The following is a 19,607-nucleotide window of genomic DNA, read 5'->3' as shown; positions in this document are numbered from 1 at the left end:
TAAGCGAGCACCCTGAGCAGGTACAACAGTTGGAGCAATCAGTGACTAACTCGAACACTGTGCCACAATTACAAGGTCGAACTGGAGCCTGGAAGCCATGGAAGGCCAAGGTCAGATTTCTACATATTTTAAACATAGACATGGGGAGGAGAGATTGGTAGCAGGCCAGGCAGTGGGAGAGCAATGCAGAGAAGCTGCTGGCCTAAGTGTGGAGCTCACCAGAGGCATAGTTCTCAGGCAGAATGGAAACCTCTTGATAGTATTTGCTATTGGAAATTCAAAGACCACCATTTCTGAACCACTGGTTGGTTATTTTGTGGGAAGTGAGTTGTATCACAATGCAAATGTCCTCTCTGTGACACAGCATTGTGGAGAAGTAGAGTCCCCATGACAGAACTAGCAAAAGGAAGCCCATCGGGGGTCTCAGAGGACATAGCTAATGTCAGTTGGTAGAAGAAGTGGAAGGAGCATTCTGGGGCTAAGTGGCTCACCCCCCTCCAAGCCCCAGACCACCTTGCCTCATCTAGAACCTCAGTGGTAGCCTTGTCCTGCACAGCCTCTCGGGGGACAGACCAGCTGTGATTGTGTATGCCGTCCTTCAGGTCTCGAAGCAATGCCTTCAGAACATCTATTTGTTCAATTAAAATCAGGATTTCACGAAAATTGTTCTCCAAAGTCTGGCTTTCCTTCCTGCGTGCAGAAGAACCATGAGGTGAAAGAGGGAAACAGTGAAGTTCCTGCCAACAGCATCGGGGCCAGCAACGGGCAAAGGAGTCAACTTAAGGGAAGGAAGAAAGATTCGGCAGGGAGGGGAAGGCGGGGATGTGTCTCTGCTCGTTACATTTCCCTGTGTAGGAAAAGCAAGGTGGGCACTCAGAAGACAAGAGTCCGAGGGCATTCTTGCTTGGCTTTTTCTACACTTGAGTAGGCAGGAGGCGACCAACCTCGCTTGTCCTCAGTCAAGTGACTTCATACAGGTGAATGCTAAATCCTGATGTCATCCCTGTCAAGCTGGGATGGCCTGCATTCCAGGTGCAGGGAAGAAGTGTTTTTCCAGCTGCAGCCTGGAGATCCACACAATGTCTATGCTATTTAGATTTATTTACCTATTTACTTATGTATTTTTATTTGAGACAAGCTTGTCGGTTGTAGCTTCAAAATCAGGATCTTGCTGCTTCAGCCTTCTGAGTACTAGAATTATAGGAACCTGCTGGGCTAGGGTTATAGACACCTGCTAGGCTAGAGTTATAGGAACACGCTAGTCTAGGGTTATAGGAACACTCTAGGCTAGGGTTATAGGAACACGCTAGTCTAGGGTTATAGGAACACTCTAGGCTAGGGTTATAGGAACACGCTAGTCTAGGGTTATAGGAACACGCTAGTCTAGGGTTATAGGAACACGCTAGGCTCTGCCGAACATGGCATTTTAAACAGATGTGTGGGTTTGTGGTGGTTAAGAGGAAATAGTCAGGAAAAATGCTCTTGACTGGCATGATATATAAGATATAATACAGGAAAGTTATTTCAATGTTACACGTTTCCAAAACTGAAACCCAGTATTTCTGTGTTTGGAGGCACAGCAGAAAGCGGCACATACAAAACTCCACTTACTTTAAGAGTTCTACTTGCTCCTTAGGCATGCGAAGTCTGGCCTGAAATAAAGGAGATAAATAATTCTAAATCTTGCCTCTTCGCTCAGTTGTCTTTGTTCTGAAATCACACTCGGATACTTGAAATACACCACGGGACATAAGAGCACCTTTCATGTGTGTCTTCCCTGGCCTGCCAAGGACTCCATCGTTACCACGTCTGGGAAGGTGGCCTTATTCACACATCTAATAGAAAGTGACATTCAATGTGAACTCCAGGATGGAAGCCTTATTTGCTGTTTCTGAAGGTGGGATGCTACTGCTCACTTTGGATGCACATCTGTTTTCCTGAAGATAGCTTAGGCTCTTGGCCAGCTCCTGCTCCAGGACCAAGAATGTGAAGACCTCAAGCTGTAGAGGTTATCTCAGGTAAACTCTGTCTGTAGGGTTTCATGTGGCTGGCCTTTCATCCAGGACCAGTGTTGGTGTGCTGGTTAGGTTTTTAGCAGCTTGAAACAAGCTGGGCAAGGGAAACCTCCATTGAGAAAATATCTCAGTCAGATTGTCCTGTAGGCTAGCAGTGGGCATTTTCTTGATTAATGATTGATGTGGACAGGCCCAGCCCACTGTGGATGGTGCCTACCCTGGGCAGGAGGTTCTAGGCTGTATAAGAAAGCAAACTGAGCAAACCATGGGGAGCAAGCCAATAAGCAATTTACTTCTATGTCCTCTGCTTCAGTTCCTACATCCAGGTTTCTGTCTTGTGTTCCTGCCTTGAATCCCTCAGTGATGAACTATGACGTGAAAGTGTAAGCCAAATAGACCCTTTCATCTTGTTGTTTTTGTTCATGGTGTTTATCAAAATAACAGAAAGCAAACTAGGCGGCGGCGGCGGCGGCGGCGGCGGCGGCGGTGGTGGTGGTGGTGGTGGTGGTGGTACACGCCTTTAATCCCAGCACTCAGGAGGCAGAGACAGGCAGATCTCTGTGAGTTCATGGCCAGCCTGGTCTACAGAGTTCAAGGACAGCCAAAGCTATACATAGAAACCCTATCTCAAAAAAAAAAAAACAACCAAACAAACAAGGAAGAGGAGAAAGAAAGAAAAAGGAAGAAAGAGAGAGAGAGAAAAGGAAGGAAGGAAGGAAGGAAGGAAGGAAGGAAGGAAGGAAGGAAGGAAGGAAGGAAGGAAGGAAAGAAAGAAGGAAGGAAGAACGGAGGCAAACTAAAGACTCAGGAATGCTAGGAGGTGCTTATGGAGTATAGAGTGGATAGTGAAATTCTCACTGAGATCTCAGGAGCTTCCAGGCAAAGGAAAGTACTGTGCTGGCTGGGCTGGGGGAAGGTTAGTCATATGGAACCACTTGTCTTTCCCCCTTCTTCTGGAGCTTCTCCTAGAGTCTGCAGGGGTCAGAAGGCATGGAGAGCTGGGGAGATTTCTTAGCCATAAAACCACTTAGAAGAATCACACTTACTGTAAGATTGCTATTGGCTATTCTCCCAAAACCAAGATAATATCATGCAAATTGGACTCACCTTGTAGTAGACTCAGTTTTAAATGAGTAACATGCAACAAGAATTTAATGAAACATCACCTGGTAATTATAGAGCCGGGAGACATACTCTGCAATTACGGTATATAATTGTCTGGGTTTTTGAGGAAACTCTGTTTCTTTAAACCACTGATGATTTTGAAGTCCTTCAAAGAAAAAGCAAACTCTGATTAAGGAACTTATCTAGAAACACTTATAAAATACCTTACACGTATTAATAACCATTTCTGTGAGTGTGAAAGAGAGAGTAGTCTTAAAAATTAGGAGGATAAAGGCTAGTGATATGGCTCAGCAGGAGAGCACTGGCCTTATGTGTATGACCACAGCACTGCAGAGAAAGAGGAAGTTGGAGCGATCGATGGCTGAGTAGATAGAGTGCACGCTGCGTAAGTGTGAGGACCTGAGTTTGCATCCCTGACAGCTACCTAAAAGCTGGTGTGGCCATGTGTGCTTATAATACCCACACTGCATAGGTAATGCTATCTGAGACAGCTGAACATCTGGAATTCTAGGATCAGTGAGAGATCTTGTCTCAAAAATTAAAGTGAATCAAAATGGAGGAAGACACCTGACATTGGCCTCTGACTTTTGCACCTGCACCTGCACACACATACACATGCATATATCAAATACACACACACACACACACACACACACACACACACACACACACACACACACACAGTTGAGAAGGACAAGGAGGCAGAAACAGATTCTTGGGTGGCCTCACAGAAACAGAGAGAGAGAGAGAGAGAGAGAGAGAGAGAGAGAGAGAGAGAGAGAGAGAGAGAGAGAGAGAGAGAGAGAACTCTTCTGGAAGCTGAGACTGGTCAGCACTAGATCTGAGATACAAAATATCAGTTTACTTGAAGGTGGGACTGTAGCTCTACAAATTGATCAGAAAGGTAAAGAAAAGTGAGCAGAGTCAGCGAAGCCTGTGGATATTACTGGGATACACACTATTTGCATTACACATACCATCCAGAAAGAGGAAGAGGCAAAAAGAGAGAGAATGTATACCTGGAGGAACAACATTCAAAAAGTTTTTGAACTGATGAAAATAGCAAATCTATCCACCCAAGAAACCCAACAGATGTGAAGGAGAACAACCTTAAATGTTCCCCACACAAGAACATGTAACCAAACTGTCAAAAGACACAGAGAAGAACTTGGAAACAGCAAGAAAGGAATCCTTTGCCACGGATAAGGATTCTCGGCAGGACTGTCATTTGATTTCTCATCAGAAACGGTAGAAGCCACAAAGCAGTGGGACGGTGTGTTTAAAGGGCCCAAAGGACAATCAGTGTATTTGTGGAGCCAGGGACGTTCATTGTCAGCACAACTAGAACTCTTGGCAAGTGAAGAGGCAGAGGGGAGCGTGTGCTCACACAAATCCTGGGGATCTGTGGCTGCCTTTCAGGTTAAGGGAATGGAAGTTCTGTGGGGCAGCTCGATGCTATGTGAAGACACCAAGATGTTACCAGTTCAGGTGACAACCAATATAAAAGCCAGCATTATACTAATGTTGGTCGGTGTGTTAGTTACTTTTCTCATCACTGAGACAGAAGTAACTTACAGGAGGAGACATTAATTTGGGCTCAGTTTTAGATGTTGTGGTCTACCCCAGTGGGGAAGGTGTGACCACTATAGTGGCACCACACATGATGGTAGCAGCTTGCTCACATCATGGTAGATCAGCAAGAAGAAACCTTGGACCAGAAGCAGGACCAAGGGATAACCCTTAAGACTACCCCAGTGCTCTGTATCTGCTAGCTCCATATCCCAAAGGTTCAATAACCTCCCAGTGTTCAAACATGAGCCTGTGGAAAACATATTGTATTCAGACTATAATAGATGCTAACTCAGGTTTAATTTCTTAAATGATTTAAAGGATAAACACACGAAACATAATGATAAATCCATGTTAATAGGTATTTGAGTATTTGCATGATTTACAAGCTAATTGTCTATCAAATCATTTTGTCGTCAGTTCTGGCTGTTGTAATTCCCATGGTAACCACTAAGAAAATATTTAACATGTGTGTGAGAAGAATCTCCAAAAAAACATTACAATCAATTCAACATAAAAGATGATCACAAGAGAAGAAATTAGAAACAACCAAAAAGTATAAGACATAGGAGAAAAATAGGAAAATGGCAGAAGAAAATCTCTTCTTGTCAATAATTGGTTTAAATGTAAATGATTAAATTTTTCAAGTCAAATGTGGTGGTACATGCATGCAATCTGAGCATTTTGGAGATTGAGGCAGGAGGACCAAGACTTCCAGCTAGAGAGATGTTCAGCAGTCAAGAGCTCTTGCTGCTCTTCCAGGGGATCCAGGTTCAACTCCCAGCACACACATGGCAGCTCACAACCATCTCCAGTTCCAGGTCATACAATGCCCTCTTCTGGCCTCCATGGGCCCTGAGATGTATCTCAGTGGTAGATGGTTTGCTTAACATATGTATGACTCTGCGTTTGGTCCTCAGAATTGGAAAACAACAACAAACTAACACACACACACACACACACACACACACACACACACACACACACACACAAAATGCTAGAGGAAATTAAAGAACTATGAGAATAGAAAGATAATCCATAAACCCATGTTCATTAATTAGACCATTTATTATTATTAAAATGTCAATACTTCCCACATCTATTTACAGATATGAAGCAGTCCCAGCCACTGGCACAACAGGCTTCTGGGCCAATGGGAAAAACTCAGACAGGCATCTATGGCCAATTGAACTTTTGTCAGAATGCCAAGGCTATTAAACATATCCCTATGGGAGAATTATCTCTTCAGCAAATGGTGCTGGCCCAACTGGATACTCAGGTGCAAAAGAGTGAATTTGGAATTGTTCTCTGAACCACATGACCACAAAATTGGCCAACAACATGAGTATAATTGCTAAAAATCACGTGACTATCAGAAGAAGACAGCAAATCTTCAGTTGAGATTTTGCAATGGATTTCTTGATAAAATGTCATCGAGATTACAAACATTTATGAAACAAAAGATAAAGTAAAAATGAAAAGACAGTGTGCACAATGAAAGATAGCATTTTAAAATCAAACATCTGAGATGGATAAATTCAGTAAAAAAAATGAACAAAAGACAAATAAACAAGTCTGCAGACAACACTCATCCACTTCTTATAAACTCGTGAAAATTAGTCTCTAGGACACTGCATATCAAACCCACAATGATCACTCTGTAGCTACCAACATGACTATAATTAAATAGGAAAATGGCAAGGGATGGTGAAAGCACAGAGAAAGGTAGACCACCACCCCCCCCTACATTGCTGGTAGGAATGGTCAGTGGGATGCTCAGCGAGAAAAATTATCACCACTTCTTTCCTGGTATCTCCACTACTATGTATTTGCTCAAATAGAATCTAAGATGAATGTTCAAAGACATATGCACGTGTTTGTAGCTGTACTAGTCCTAAGATCCAAAAGAAATAAATAGCCCAAATGTTCACCAATGGACAAATGGATTTAAAAATGTAATACATCCACAATGCAATATTACAGAAATGAGCAAACTGATACACTCTGCAACAAGGATGACCCTTCAAGCATTAAGATTAATGAAAGCAAACACACAAGAAAATTGCCATTTTTATCACATATTTGAAATGGGCAAAGAGGCAGGATGCAGACTTGTGGAAGAGAAAGAGAACAGGAAGCTAGCTGTGTGGGATACAAAAAGTTTCCCTTAGGAGCATGGATGCATGGAGTACCTAGATAGAGGAAGCGGTTGCCCAACACAGTACACCCAATAACAGCACTGAATTATCACTTCAATTCAGTAGAGAACAAAAACAACAGTGGCCAGTTTAATGCTTCTGAGAGTTGTATGCAAAGGTGTTTAAAGTTGAGCCAGCTTGAAAGTGGAAATGCAGAGAAGCAGTTTATATCCTTTATAAAGGCATCAATATGCATCTTAAAAGATGATGCCATTGTTATACAAGGATACCCCAAAGGCTAATGTTTCAAAGGCTTGGTCTTCAACTTGGTAGTAGTGGGAGAGAGTAGAATGTTGAGGAGGTGTGGCTTAGTAGATGGTTAGGTCATTGGAAGCGTATTCTTGAGGGGAACCTCAATGAGACCATGTAATATTGACTAGCCAGGCATGGTGTGCCAACTAGAGCAGCAATAACATGACAGCTCTGATGTAACTAACCAGTTTCTCATTGGATTTGAGGCCTGCTCCATAGGAGGGAATTTCATACCTGGTACTAGACTCTTGGTCAGAAACCCGTGGCTGGGGAGATCACAGGCTCTAGGTAGAAGGTGCTATTGTTATCTTGCCAAATAGTCATGCTGTCAAAATGCCTTCTAGATATTTATGCTTACACCCAAAGACCTGGGCTGCTCTCAACCATGGTCAAAGGGAGCTTCTGTTTGCAGTCAAGAGCAGTCAATAGAGAGATGGTTTACTGATCAAAAAACAGATACCTAGTGATGAGCCCTAAATGGGCTGTGTGTAAATCTCACTACCACAAAGACTCATGGAAAGTTGAAGAAGAGGAGGTAGAAAGAACACAGAGCTGGAGGATGGGAAAGAGTGCTGTGAGATGCTGACTTCTGGATATGGCATGACCATTACAGCCATGAACTCACAGCAACTGTGGTTACCTGTACAAGGTCTAAACAAGATCAAGCCAACCAAAACCCTGGCATGCAATGTGGTGGGTGATGTACAGGCTCCACCCCTTCCTGAGGAGCTACTGGTAGTGGCCACTTGCTGGAGGAGGGAAAACTATTCTGTTTTGAGGAGGTAGGACTGGTAGGTTCCCCATGCATCCTGTATTAGGATGGGCTCACACCTCTTTGCATATGGGCAGCACTAACTGGACTTAGTGGTTTTCAAAGAACAAGTTGGGAGTAAAGCATGAGAAAGTTGGAAAGGGGAATTGGGAAAAAGATATGGTCATATTTTATATATTTATAAAATTCTTAAAAATAATTAAAATTTAAAGTAGAACTAAAACATTGTATGCATGTATTAATATACTATGACAAAACATATTATTATGTATAATTAATAGATGAACTAAAGCTTTTAAAAAATGAAAAAGTTGTGCCGGGCAGTGGTGGCACATGCCTTTAATCCCAGCACTAGGGAGGCAGAGGCAGGCAGATATCTGCAAGTTCGAGGCCAGCCTCAGCTGCAAAGTGATTTCCAGGAAAGGCACAAAGCTACACAAAGAAACCCTGTCTCGAAAAATCAAAAAAAAAAAAAAAAAAAAAAAAAAAAAAAAAAAAAAAAAGAACTGAAAAAAATCTCTAATCTCAGTCACTCAAATTTAGAACAGGTAAAATATTAGATATTTCTTTAGAAAGCATATTGGAGATTCTTTCCTTTTTACTATCTATCTATCTATCTATCTATTTATCTATCTATCTATCTATCATCTATGTATCATCTATCTATATATCTATCATCTATCTATATATCTATCATCTATCTGTCTGTCTATCTATCTATCGATCTATCATCTATCTATGTATGTGGTGGCGGGGCAGGATGGGGGGAGGTAGTGGCAGGATAGGGGGGAGGTAGTGAGTGTCTATGTGCCACAGCATGTATGTAGAAGTCAGAAAACAACTTGACAGTGTCAGTTCTCTCCTTCTACTTTGTGAGTCCAGAGACCAAACTCAGGTTGCCAGCCTTGGCAGCAGGTGCCTTTGCCACCTGAGTCATCTCACTGGCCCCATAGGAAAGATTCTTAACTTCCACACAATTTCTGTGTCCTTTTGCATATATATAGTATGACTTCTGGTTTTGTGGTATGCACATGTGTGTCTCTGAATCTCTGTGGTTCTCGTGTTTTTCTTTGTCTCTTTTCTTTAGTTTGTTTTATCCTATTCTGGTTTGTTTTACTTTATTTTATTGTTATTCTTTACATGCCTGTTTGTTTACTAACTAGAGAAAGATAGAGCACAGATTCTGAAGGGAGGGGAGGTAGGGAAGGTCACAGAGGAGTTGGGGGAGGGGAAACCATAATCAGAACATATTGTATAGAAAAAAATCAATTTTCAATAAAAATAGAAAAAAATAAACTACAATACTTACAGAAAGATAATTTTTCAAATTTTCTAAGAAGAAGCTTATATTACTTTTCGAGTGGGACACGAAAGGAGGAAAGAAACTTGAAGAACGTGCAGGTAACTTCCAATGTATCAAACACAAGTCATCCCACTGAGCCCTCGTCTCTCACCATTGCTCTGTGAGTCAGTTCAAGGATCAGTACTGCTAAGACTTACCGACAAGAAGAAAAGTTGATGTGAACACTGTACACAGGATAATCTTCCATGATAGAGTTAACCTACAAAGAACAAAGAGTGTTAAAGGCTTAACAATGTAATCCATTGCTGTTAACTTTTAACGTGGACTTTAAACTAGTCAGGACACCCAAGGCCACAAGCTTGATTCGTCTCACTCCTGGCTGCTCTAGATTAATTCCATGAGGTTATTTATTGTCTGATCTGTGATCTTTGAAACTGACAGAACGTAATTTTCAAGATGGTGTATGTGCACTATGTTCACATTCCTTTTTCACACACATGTACTGTGATGCTATTGGGTTCCTATTTATGGTCTTTAAATGTTTTTAAGCAAACAAAGTTTTTCTAGAAGTCAAAAATGATTAATGCACTACATGACATACGACTGAGGTTAAATGAGTTCACCAGACTGGTCCCTAAAGTGATAGGACTGGTATCCTTAAACTAGAAGAGACTGGACGGCTATCCATGTGCCATCTGGACATGGTGAGAAGGTGATTGTCTTTGAGACAGGCAGAGAACCTCCACCAGAGCCATAGTTATCTGGAGCCTTGGCTTTGAGCTTCCTTGGCTTCCAAACTGTGAGAAAAAAAAAATTAATGTTATTTTTAATCTCCTAGCCTCTGGCTTTTAACTGTGGCCCAAGAGACAAGTAGACCTACCTAATCCAGAACAAGCCCTCTTGTGTTTATAACTCCCACTCTGAAAGTGTCTCTTTTGAGCTCTATTTCTGCTCAACGTCAGGTGTGTTTGGTTTTGTATGTCTATAAATGGACATATGTGGATAGTTCCATCTCTCTACCCTTTCTCAGCCCTGTGCTTTGAACTACCACACTGTTGTGTGCAGTTGTAACTCCCCATTCCTACGAATGGCAAGCACCTTACCCCTGAGCTATACCCCAAGTTCCCAAATTCAACCTTCAAGAAAAAAAAAAACCCCTGAAGGAAAAAAGGATGTTAAAACCATTTGAGCTTGAATCTGTCAACATCTGGACCAAGTATTCCAGGCTGGCAAGCCAAAAATCGGTCCTTATGAGTTAGAAAAACCAGACGATGATGTTTGCAACTGGTAGGTGACAAGTAGATGCAACAGGAGAAGCCCTGCCTCTGAAATTAGGAAAGGCCAGTGACACCTGTCCCAACATGTCAAGTCACTCCACAGCATGGCTCTCAGCGTCTCATCTGTTAGCTCTGAACTAGACTCTATCACCTGAAAGGCAGGGTTGTGAGGAAGGGCTAAGAGGGTGACCTCATCTGGAAATGATGTCATCTACATGTTGACACCCTCCTTTCTTTAAAATTTACTCTGCTATTGTGTTCAACTCTCGGTAAACAGATTACTTACATCGCAAGTTAGTTGACCAAAGGGTGTAGGAAGTGGGTCTCTCACCAACCCTCCTCCCAGGTGTGATGTCAGCTAGGCTTTGTGAACCACAGCTCACAAAGAGAAACTTGAATTCCCCGGATACAGAACCCAAGCAGCTTGACTCCCCCTCCTTGATCTCGCTGAGCTTCAGCTGGGGCTGGGTGGCAGAATATAGGCAGTGCCAAAAGCAACCAGGAGACTGGTCCTGATCCTTCTCCTCTAAGGTAGCATGGGGTTCTTGTTTTGTTTATTGGAAACCAGGCTGTGACATGGTTTCAACACTCTAGAGAGTGTCATGTGCCTCTAATCACAACTCTTTGGTAGGCCGAATTACATGAAAATCACCGAATTACCATGTTTTCTATAACTTAGGGAGTTTTTTTCCCCATTATTTTTCTTTTTAACTAGAAAGCTTGGCTGCCAGGCCCTGCTTTGTGAAATTCTTTCTATCTCTTCACCTAGCCTGTGAGATTCTGCCACTAAAGGCCAGCAAGTGTCATTACTGGGATTTTCAAGGTTGCTCTTCTTGAACAAGGTCACTATTGTATTAATAGTCCTTTTTTTTTGGGGGGGGGGGTGGCCAGTACTGCTTCTGTTTGGGTGCTCTCTTACAGTTGTAGTCATGGTGGCTATCAGTGTTTCAGCCCTGCCCCTGGGTTGGGGGAGCAGCAGATTTGGCTCACTCCCTAGATAGGGCTCTCTCTCTCTCTCTTTATGGGAAATTTCTTACCAGAGGAAGCACAATTATTAGCACAGAATGTGCACCAACCCTCAGGCTGTCCATTCTCACCCACGGGTGCAGTAAATGCCTCTCTGGTCCCGTGTGCGAAGTCCAGCACTAAGGTCTGTATAGTCCGGATCTTCAGTGAGGCCCTGTGACCACAGACCATGCCATCTGTATGATTTGTTACCACTGCTAAGGTTCACTCTTCCGGAGAGCATGACTCCTCTGTCTTAATCCTTTTCCCTTGTCCACTGTGATTAATCAATAGTAAATGACTCATGTGCCATTGGCAGTACTGTGATTGCCAGCTTCACGGAAAACTGGAGATGATTTCCTCCAGAAAGAAAGAACACTTGTTGAGTTATTTTAAAGGGCGACAAGGCATGAATGTATACCCTACACATTAGATCTCAGTAGGGGATGCTGGTGGATGTCTATAATTCCAGCATTTAGGGCAGGAGGATTGCCTTAACTTTAAGACCAGTCAGAGCTATGGTATGAGGGCCTGTCTCCAAAACCAGAAAAGAACAGGTGTATGGGAATCATTCTGCAAAGTGACATACAGGTTCATGTCCGGGGTTCTTGCCCTGACAACAGGACATTAACACTCAACGTGCTGCTGGGTTCTGCAGAACAATCCTGAAAGGGCTGTCTATCCTTCCTCTGCTTTGTTCTTTCACTCCTTCCCTCCCACAAGTTACAAAGAGCTCATAGAATCGTGAACACTGTTTGTTTTCCCATCCCTATTTTATGAGAAGTAGGAAGCCATACGCATGGTTTTGGATGTATGTCTTCTTTATAGATACTCCTTGTCCAACAGCCAAACTGTGAGCGAGCAAATTTAGAAAAGTCCAGTGATTCACTATTGCATCATTCTTTGTGACACCTCACAATGGACAGCAGGTCACCACACCCATGCAGGGATTGTGTGCACATAAGCCTCTCTGGGTGTCTCTACTTGCCACGCCTTACTGTATCAGATTTCAAACCTAATGAACAGTGCAAAGATCTTCTATGCGCCTACTGCTTTGCTACAAAGACTTGGGATGCTTGGATGTGTTTGTTTCAATACTCAAAGATATCAGAAACAGTGTAAGAACCAACCTCCCCCCAATCTCATTCCTCTCATTTTCCTCTGAAGATAACTTAGAAATCATTACTGTACTTCCATATAATTTTTAAAAACATATTTACAAATAATATGTTTTAGACAAAATAAATGCTACCCTATGTTATGTTTCAATTTCACATGTCTTGAGATATATTAACCCAGTTCAGTCACTCCACCTGCTCTATAATATTTATTATACAGCCGTTCATTTCCCCATTTCCCCACATAGGTATGTTTAGTTTGTTTTCAGTGATAAAAACCATGTTCTGCACTACTGGTTTCTGCATGTATACCAGAATGCACTTTAGTTACACATCTAGAAACTAAATTGCTGCACGGCAGGGTGACTTGGCTTATTTGGAACACACAACTCTAGGGTGACAAATTAACTCCCAACACTTAGCGGCCTCTGGTCATTTCTATTTTAAAATGTGAAGTTTGTGGACAGGTGTCAGCAAGATGACTCAAGAAAAACGTCTCCTGCTCATCTCCCCAGTGCCTATAGTTTTGGTGGACATGATGGATACTGGTGCTTTTGTATTAGCTTTGGGATCTGGGTGGGAATTTTGAGATACCAGTAGAACCCGGGACTGAACAGGGACGTTGTGAGAAGGATGACTCATTCTGCTCAGTGACACAATTACTTACCGTGGCCCCAGCTAAAGACCCGGAATTTTTTTCCCACTTTAGACTTGACTGCACACATGCTGTCCTCAGTTCCGCCTGTGCACACAAAAGTCATCTGGGACCAAGTAAGAGCCCCTCCCCCAAGCCACACAGTCTGGAAACAGTCCTGATAGTCCTGATCACCCTGGCCACACAGTAATTGCAGGGGAGACACACCCATCATCTTGGTCTGGGGCAGGCATGTCAACCATCCAACAGCAGATTCTGAAGCATGTCTGTAACACAGCTCAATCCATGTACCATGCTTTAGCTGTGACCCGGGTCATCTAGTCTGTCCAGATACCCATCAGGAGACATGGCCATCCAACTCCTAAGAGAAAGTCCCACTGATCTTTATGTTATGGAAGGTCCTGACACATGTCTGTGAACTGAGGTGGAAAAGCAGTTGTTATGCCCACCCAGGAACCTATTGGGAAATGAGCCCATTTTACCCCTAGAGGCAGGCCTGGTGACGTTAGTCCTAGCTGTAGGCTCTGAAGCAGCCCTTTGGCTTGGTTCCCAATCTTCTTCACTCATGTCTAAGTGACAGCAGAGGCTGCCCCCAGGGACCCTCTTAGCAGAACAGCGAAATCCCCTACAGACCCTACAGGACCTGTGTCTGCTCACATACCAAACAATAGACCTGTATCTGAAGATACCACTGTGGATCTTGAACTTGATTCACCACAGCGCCAGTTCCACTGATTAGTGTGCTGGAGGCATTCTAAGCTAGTGCCAGGGATACTTTAGCCTCTAGCAACAGGTCACACAATGGAAGACAGCAGCAGTCAAGATGTTTGACTAAAATTTGCTCTATAGATGCTTTTCTATCAGCCTGAAGACACACTGGGATGAAGTCTTTGCCAGCTGAAACCATTCTGTAAAGACTGGGAATGTGATTGCTCCATCAGAGGCACAGGCGTTGTCCAAGTCTCCTGGGATGACAAAGTACCAGGCAAGCAGGAAAAAATAAGGTTCAAGTGATGACCCCAAGGGAATGGAGATCTGCTAATTGCCTGATTAAAAAATAATATAGATAACTGAGTTTAAAGAAGCTTGGTGAAGTGCAAGAGAACACAGATAATGAGACGAAGACAGAACAGTAGTAACACACCGGCAAAAACAAGATGTCAAAGAAAATAGGTACAGTAACAAATGATCAGACATCTTTGATCCAAACTTGCAGTCACAGCCTGAAATTTTTCCATAGAGAGACTTGGCAACTGATTCAGTCATATGAAGAAAGAATAATCAGAGATATTCTGCTTGAAGCCCTGGAAGACAGTTCAGTGGGAAAAGTGCTTACCCTGAAACCCTCTGACCTGACTTAGCCCAGGGAACATGACGAGGTCGAAAGAGAAAACCGACTTCCGAAAATCATCCTCTGTCCTCGACACACACACACAGGGTGTCATGGACACTTATACACATTCACACTAATAATAATCCATAAAAGTTAAAAGTGAAGAAATGAGAAGCAAAAGGATAGTCTATTTGAAATTAATCAGTTTGAGGCGATAAAACACTGAAAATGGTGGGGAAACCGTGCAAAACAGCATACATGCGAATAGGTTGTCATGAGCACAAAAAGAAGAGACAGGTGATTATTTAAATAAATACCAATTGGTGATGTCCTATATCATGGCAGTGACCGGGACATTTGGACTTGTGATGCTTCCAGGTTAAGAAAGATTGGTCCCCAAAACACAACCTGCTGGGGGCACAAACGTCCTTGTGCCCACAGATGACAAGGGAAACCAGGAAACACAATGGCTTCCTCTCAATGGGGAAGATAAAATATCCGTTTTCCTGCCCAGAAAGCTGGGAGTGGAACAATCTGGTGGCCCTTTTGCTATCTGTGGCAGCAGACCTCACCCACTTTTTGTTAAACAGACAAACCTCACCCAAATCCCCAAGAATGTTTATACCAGACTCCTTCCCTCCCCAGTGTGTTACCCATCCTTAGAGGGGGTGTCACATGTACTTCATAGCCTGCTGCCTCTTATGCTATCTTGATCAGAGACCACTCTAGATTCTAGACCTTTTAGCTATAGAACCCACCATTACGGTCACGTGTATTTTGTAAAGGAATTTCTATGTCGTCACACCTTAACCTTTATTGTGCACCTGAAACTGGAATGCTTGTTGCATGGAAACCTTTTTCCAGATTGTACTGGGTTTTAAATATGCTGACGATGAACCACCTGGCATTAGACTCCCCAAAGTTGGATCCAGGTTGATGAAGTCATTCTGAACCGGTTTTCATTCTCATCTCTTCTCAGATCACTGCCTGCATGGTCCCCCTCAACCATCTAGAGATACCGCAACTGAATCATCAAAAGACAGAGAACTTTAAAGCACTAGGAGGAAACTCTTGTCCCATAACACGGACCTTGGACGGAAACTGGAGAGGGGAAGATGATGAGCTCAGAATTCTAAAAGAAAAGAAAAGCTGTCACCCAAGCAAACCTGGAGAAGCTGTCCCTCGAGGATAGGACAGGCTGGAGAGATGGCTCAGCAGCTCAGAACACCTGCTGCTCTTGGAAAGGACCTGGGTTCAGTTCCCAGCACTTACATGTTGGCTAGAACCTGCCTGTAATTCCAGTTCCGGGGAATCGAACACCTTCATCTAGCCCAATCGTTCTCAACCTGTGGGCTGCAATCCCTTTGGGGGTTGCATATCAGATGTCTTGCACAACATATATTTAGATTACAATTCATAACAGTCACAAAATTACAGTTATGAAGTAGCTGCAAAGTAATTTTATGGTTGGGTGTCACCACAACATGAGGAACAGTATTAAAGGGTCACAGCACTAAGAAGGTTGAGGACCACTGTTCTAGGCTCTGCAAGCTTCTGCATGCACCCAATACACATACATACAGGTAGGCAACATACTGATATGCATCTGAAATTTTAAACATTTAAAAAAGAAATAAGTGAGATAAACACATTGTCAGAAACAAAGCAGAGAGGATCATCAGCACTGGCCATGAATTGTAAGACCCACCTCATAAGGAACCCTGGTGATTACTCAAGTTTGAATGGCAGGGAGCCAGGTACTAGTAGTAGCAGACAGAAAACTCACTGGTGAGCATTCGGAGGTGAACTCTGAATGCAGTTAACACTGGAAGGAGGGTGGGCAGGCAAAGCAACTGGAGTTCACAGGCTAGTGGATAAAAGAACTGTAACCACCACATCGTGTTATTAAAAAAAAGATACAACATATGGCATTAGTATAAAAAGATGTAGGGAAAAGTGGAAGTGTAGTTTTGCATGTTTTTGAAGTTATCTGCTTAAGACAGGCCATTTTAACTACAATGTTTTATGTAAGTTTCACAGTTACCACACACAAAAGGAAAACTTGAATAAATAAGAAATGGTGAGAAATCACAGCACGTGGCTGCAAAAGAATAAGCATCACTCACACACACACACACACACACACACACACACACACACAGAGAGAGAGAGAGAGAGAGAGAGAGAGAGAGAGAGAGAGAGAGAGAGAGAGAGAGAGAGAGAGAAAGAGAGGCATATACACGGTCATAAAAAAAAAAACAAACCAGGAAACCAAGTCGTATGTGACAGTGTTAATGAACTCAGAGGACAATGAGCCAGACACACAGCACGCTGCACAGCCTCACATGTGGAAGGCAGAACATCACATTTACAGAAGCAGAAAGCAGCGTGGTAGTTACCAGTGGCTGAGGGGTGAGGGCAACCGGGAGTTGGGAGAGGCTGTCAAACTCAGCCTGAGTCAGCTCTAAGACTGAGAGCCACGAGGAACCAGCATGCTGCACGTGACTGTTGCTAACCATTCTGCCTGGAATCGCTCGAAAGGGTAGAGGGTAAGTGTTCCTTCCCCACCACACACTAAAAAGACAAGTGTGAGGTTCTGGATACGGCAATTACTTTGACTGGGGTAATCTTTTCACATTGCATACATATATTGAAGGACAAATTGTATATCTAACGTATATCAAATTTGTGTTAGTTATACCTCAAAATTGAAACATCAAAATGTCCCATTTATTTATTTATTTATTTATTTTGATTGAGAGAGCACTGGAGAAGGTGCTTACAGAAATCAGGCTTCTCTTGATGATGTCTATGGACACAATGCCCTTGCTTTTCTGATAAGGTTGACAACCCAAACTGCTACATGACATAAATATATGTCAAAAGGAAGAGTCTGACCTTTAAGTAGTTCAATTATCACTGAACAGAAAATGAGAAATTAAAACGTCTTGGTTTGTGGAAATGTGCCATACTTGTACGTTGCCTGATCAAAGGGAAAGCCAGAGCCTCTGGCAGGAACAAGGGCAGGAAAGGGGCTCACACTTAGGCCTTCTAGCTCCCTAGAATGGGAGTAGTTGGCAGTAAGGATGCAAAGAACTGGAAAGATAGAAAGTCCTGCTCATTTAAAAACGCAGCTGTGGCCAGTCAATGGTGGCGCATGCCTTTAATCCCAGCATTCAGGTGGCAGAGGCAGGTGAATATCTGTGAGTTTGAGGCCAGCCTGGTCTACAAAGTGAGTTCCAGGTCAGGCTCCGAAAGCTACACAGAGAAACCCTGTTTCGGGGGAAAAAAACAAAAAACAAAACAAGACAAAAACACAGCTGCATTCATTCAACAAGGGTGAACCAACAGAGACTCGGCAGGAAGGAAGGGCCAGAAAGCTTTGAAACTTGGGAATTTGTACATATGCACCTTTTCCTTTCCTCGAAATGCTCATAAGCAGGAAATATCCACATATGTCTACCAACAAAGGTAGATAACAAAGGATAGGGTAAGACTGCATGACAAAGAAAATCCCATGCTTCCAGAGCCTGAAGTCATTATGTGTCAGAGGCACAGGTGAAGAAACTTAGGAAATAAAGACATGGAGATGTCTCTCAGTACGAACAGGCCATTCTGGAGTCATTTTTCATTTGCATATGCCTAGATTATTATGGATATAGTACCTGCAAATTCCTTCATTTCAGTAATAGACCAAAGGTCAAAGCTGTCTTTTTAAAGCATTAGTGCCCTTCATCACCACTCAGCTCATGATTGTGGCTAGGGAAAATGCCAAGATTTTCTATTAACCCAGTTGAGAATTAGAAAGACACGCTGTGTTAGCCATCACAGCTCCAGCTACTATAATCAGCTGCTTTTAAAAATAAACCCTCTGGATTGTATGATCCTCTGGTCTGGTGATGGTGTGACTTCCAGGAATGGAAGCACTTGTGTGTGGTGATAAGCTAAGTACCTACAGTCAGGGGACCAAACATATTATTCAGTATAGAGGCTGATACTATGTGATGGTATCTGAATATTTGAGGTCTATCATAATACATTAGAGCTGGGGGGCTAAGTACACACACACACACACACACACACACACACACACACACACACACACACCCCTTTCCTCCTCACCCAGTCATACATTATCTGCCTTCTGCTAGATTTCTAACACTTTACTTGTGCAACAGAAACAGCACATCAGTTAGACCAAATTGTCAAAAACCCGCCATTTCAAACAAAGGTCTTGAATTTAAAGAAAAATTTAACAAGAGGGAACCACAGCTACTTACAGCTCAGTTGTCAATAGAATTTCTTAGACGGTTCTAATAATTTATCCTTAACTTTTGCAGGAATTGAAAGTGAGTAGTTATGTCCATTATTTGGTCAGAGTGGTGTGAAGCCTTCAGGATAAGCATGGGGTCAGAGTTTGCAGTTCTAAACTCTTGGCAGTAGAAGCAGAATTAAGAGCTTTCTAAACAACGATGTCTTGGCTTATAAAACAAATATTCCTTGCAAATAAGACAAAGAATTACTTTGTGTGGTAACTTGAGTATTGACTTAATTTGCAGAAATTTCTATTATCTGAGTCTCCCAAGTATGTAAGTTTTTCTTTAATGCACCCGAGCGACTCACGTGCCAATTTCTAGAACTCAGTATGAAGCCCAGGATGACCTTGAAATCTTCATCCTCCTGCCTCGACATCCCATCAGGTGCTGATTATAAGCCTTTGTCACCATGCCCAGCTTTTTGTTTGTTTGTTTGTTTTTTAAACTCTTGCCTGGAAAATGTGGTAGATGCTTCTAGCTAACCTGAAGTTACTAGGGTTCCGGTTGGGAGCTCGGGGAGGGATCGCTGCAGCCTCTGTAGGAGAATTTAGGGCCGGCCCCGCCCTCATACTCCGCCCCACCTCGCAAGGTGGAGGCTGAGGGCGGTTGTCAGGTGGCTCCTGCGCTCTGCTCCCATTGGCTCTGGGCACACGCGCCGCACACGCTGGT

General features: G+C 42.9%; 1 protein-coding gene across 6 annotated transcripts in view; it reads right to left on the bottom strand.

Annotated features, from left to right (window-relative positions):
• Sun3 (Sad1 and UNC84 domain containing 3) overlaps window positions 1-19,574 on the bottom strand; it is a 40,557-nt gene extending 20,983 nt beyond the window's left edge. Inside the window, exons 1-5 of one of the 6 annotated variants that reach the window (XM_028891007.2) lie at window positions 19,422-19,574; window positions 9,432-9,493; window positions 3,182-3,285; window positions 1,612-1,652; window positions 519-690 (exon numbers count right to left, since the gene is read on the bottom strand). In XM_028891007.2, the coding sequence (XP_028746840.2) occupies window positions 519-690; window positions 1,612-1,652; window positions 3,182-3,285; window positions 9,432-9,493; window positions 19,422-19,507 (465 nt within the window). In that variant the 5' untranslated portion in view covers window positions 19,508-19,574. Of the gene's footprint in view, window positions 1-518; window positions 691-1,611; window positions 1,653-3,181; window positions 3,286-9,431; window positions 9,494-10,797; window positions 10,865-12,313; window positions 12,392-18,902; window positions 19,209-19,245 lie in introns of those variants that run through there. The other 5 variants (XM_037208994.1, XM_037208997.1, XM_037208993.1 and 2 more) reach the window with 5 other exon arrangements.
• Window positions 19,575-19,607: the final 33 nt, after the last annotated feature.

Source organism: Peromyscus leucopus, chromosome 10, assembly GCF_004664715.2.
Source record: "Peromyscus leucopus breed LL Stock chromosome 10, UCI_PerLeu_2.1, whole genome shotgun sequence".
In the NCBI taxonomy this organism is placed as follows: Eukaryota; Metazoa; Chordata; class Mammalia; order Rodentia; family Cricetidae; genus Peromyscus; species Peromyscus leucopus.
This window is presented reverse-complemented; position numbering and strand designations above follow the sequence as displayed.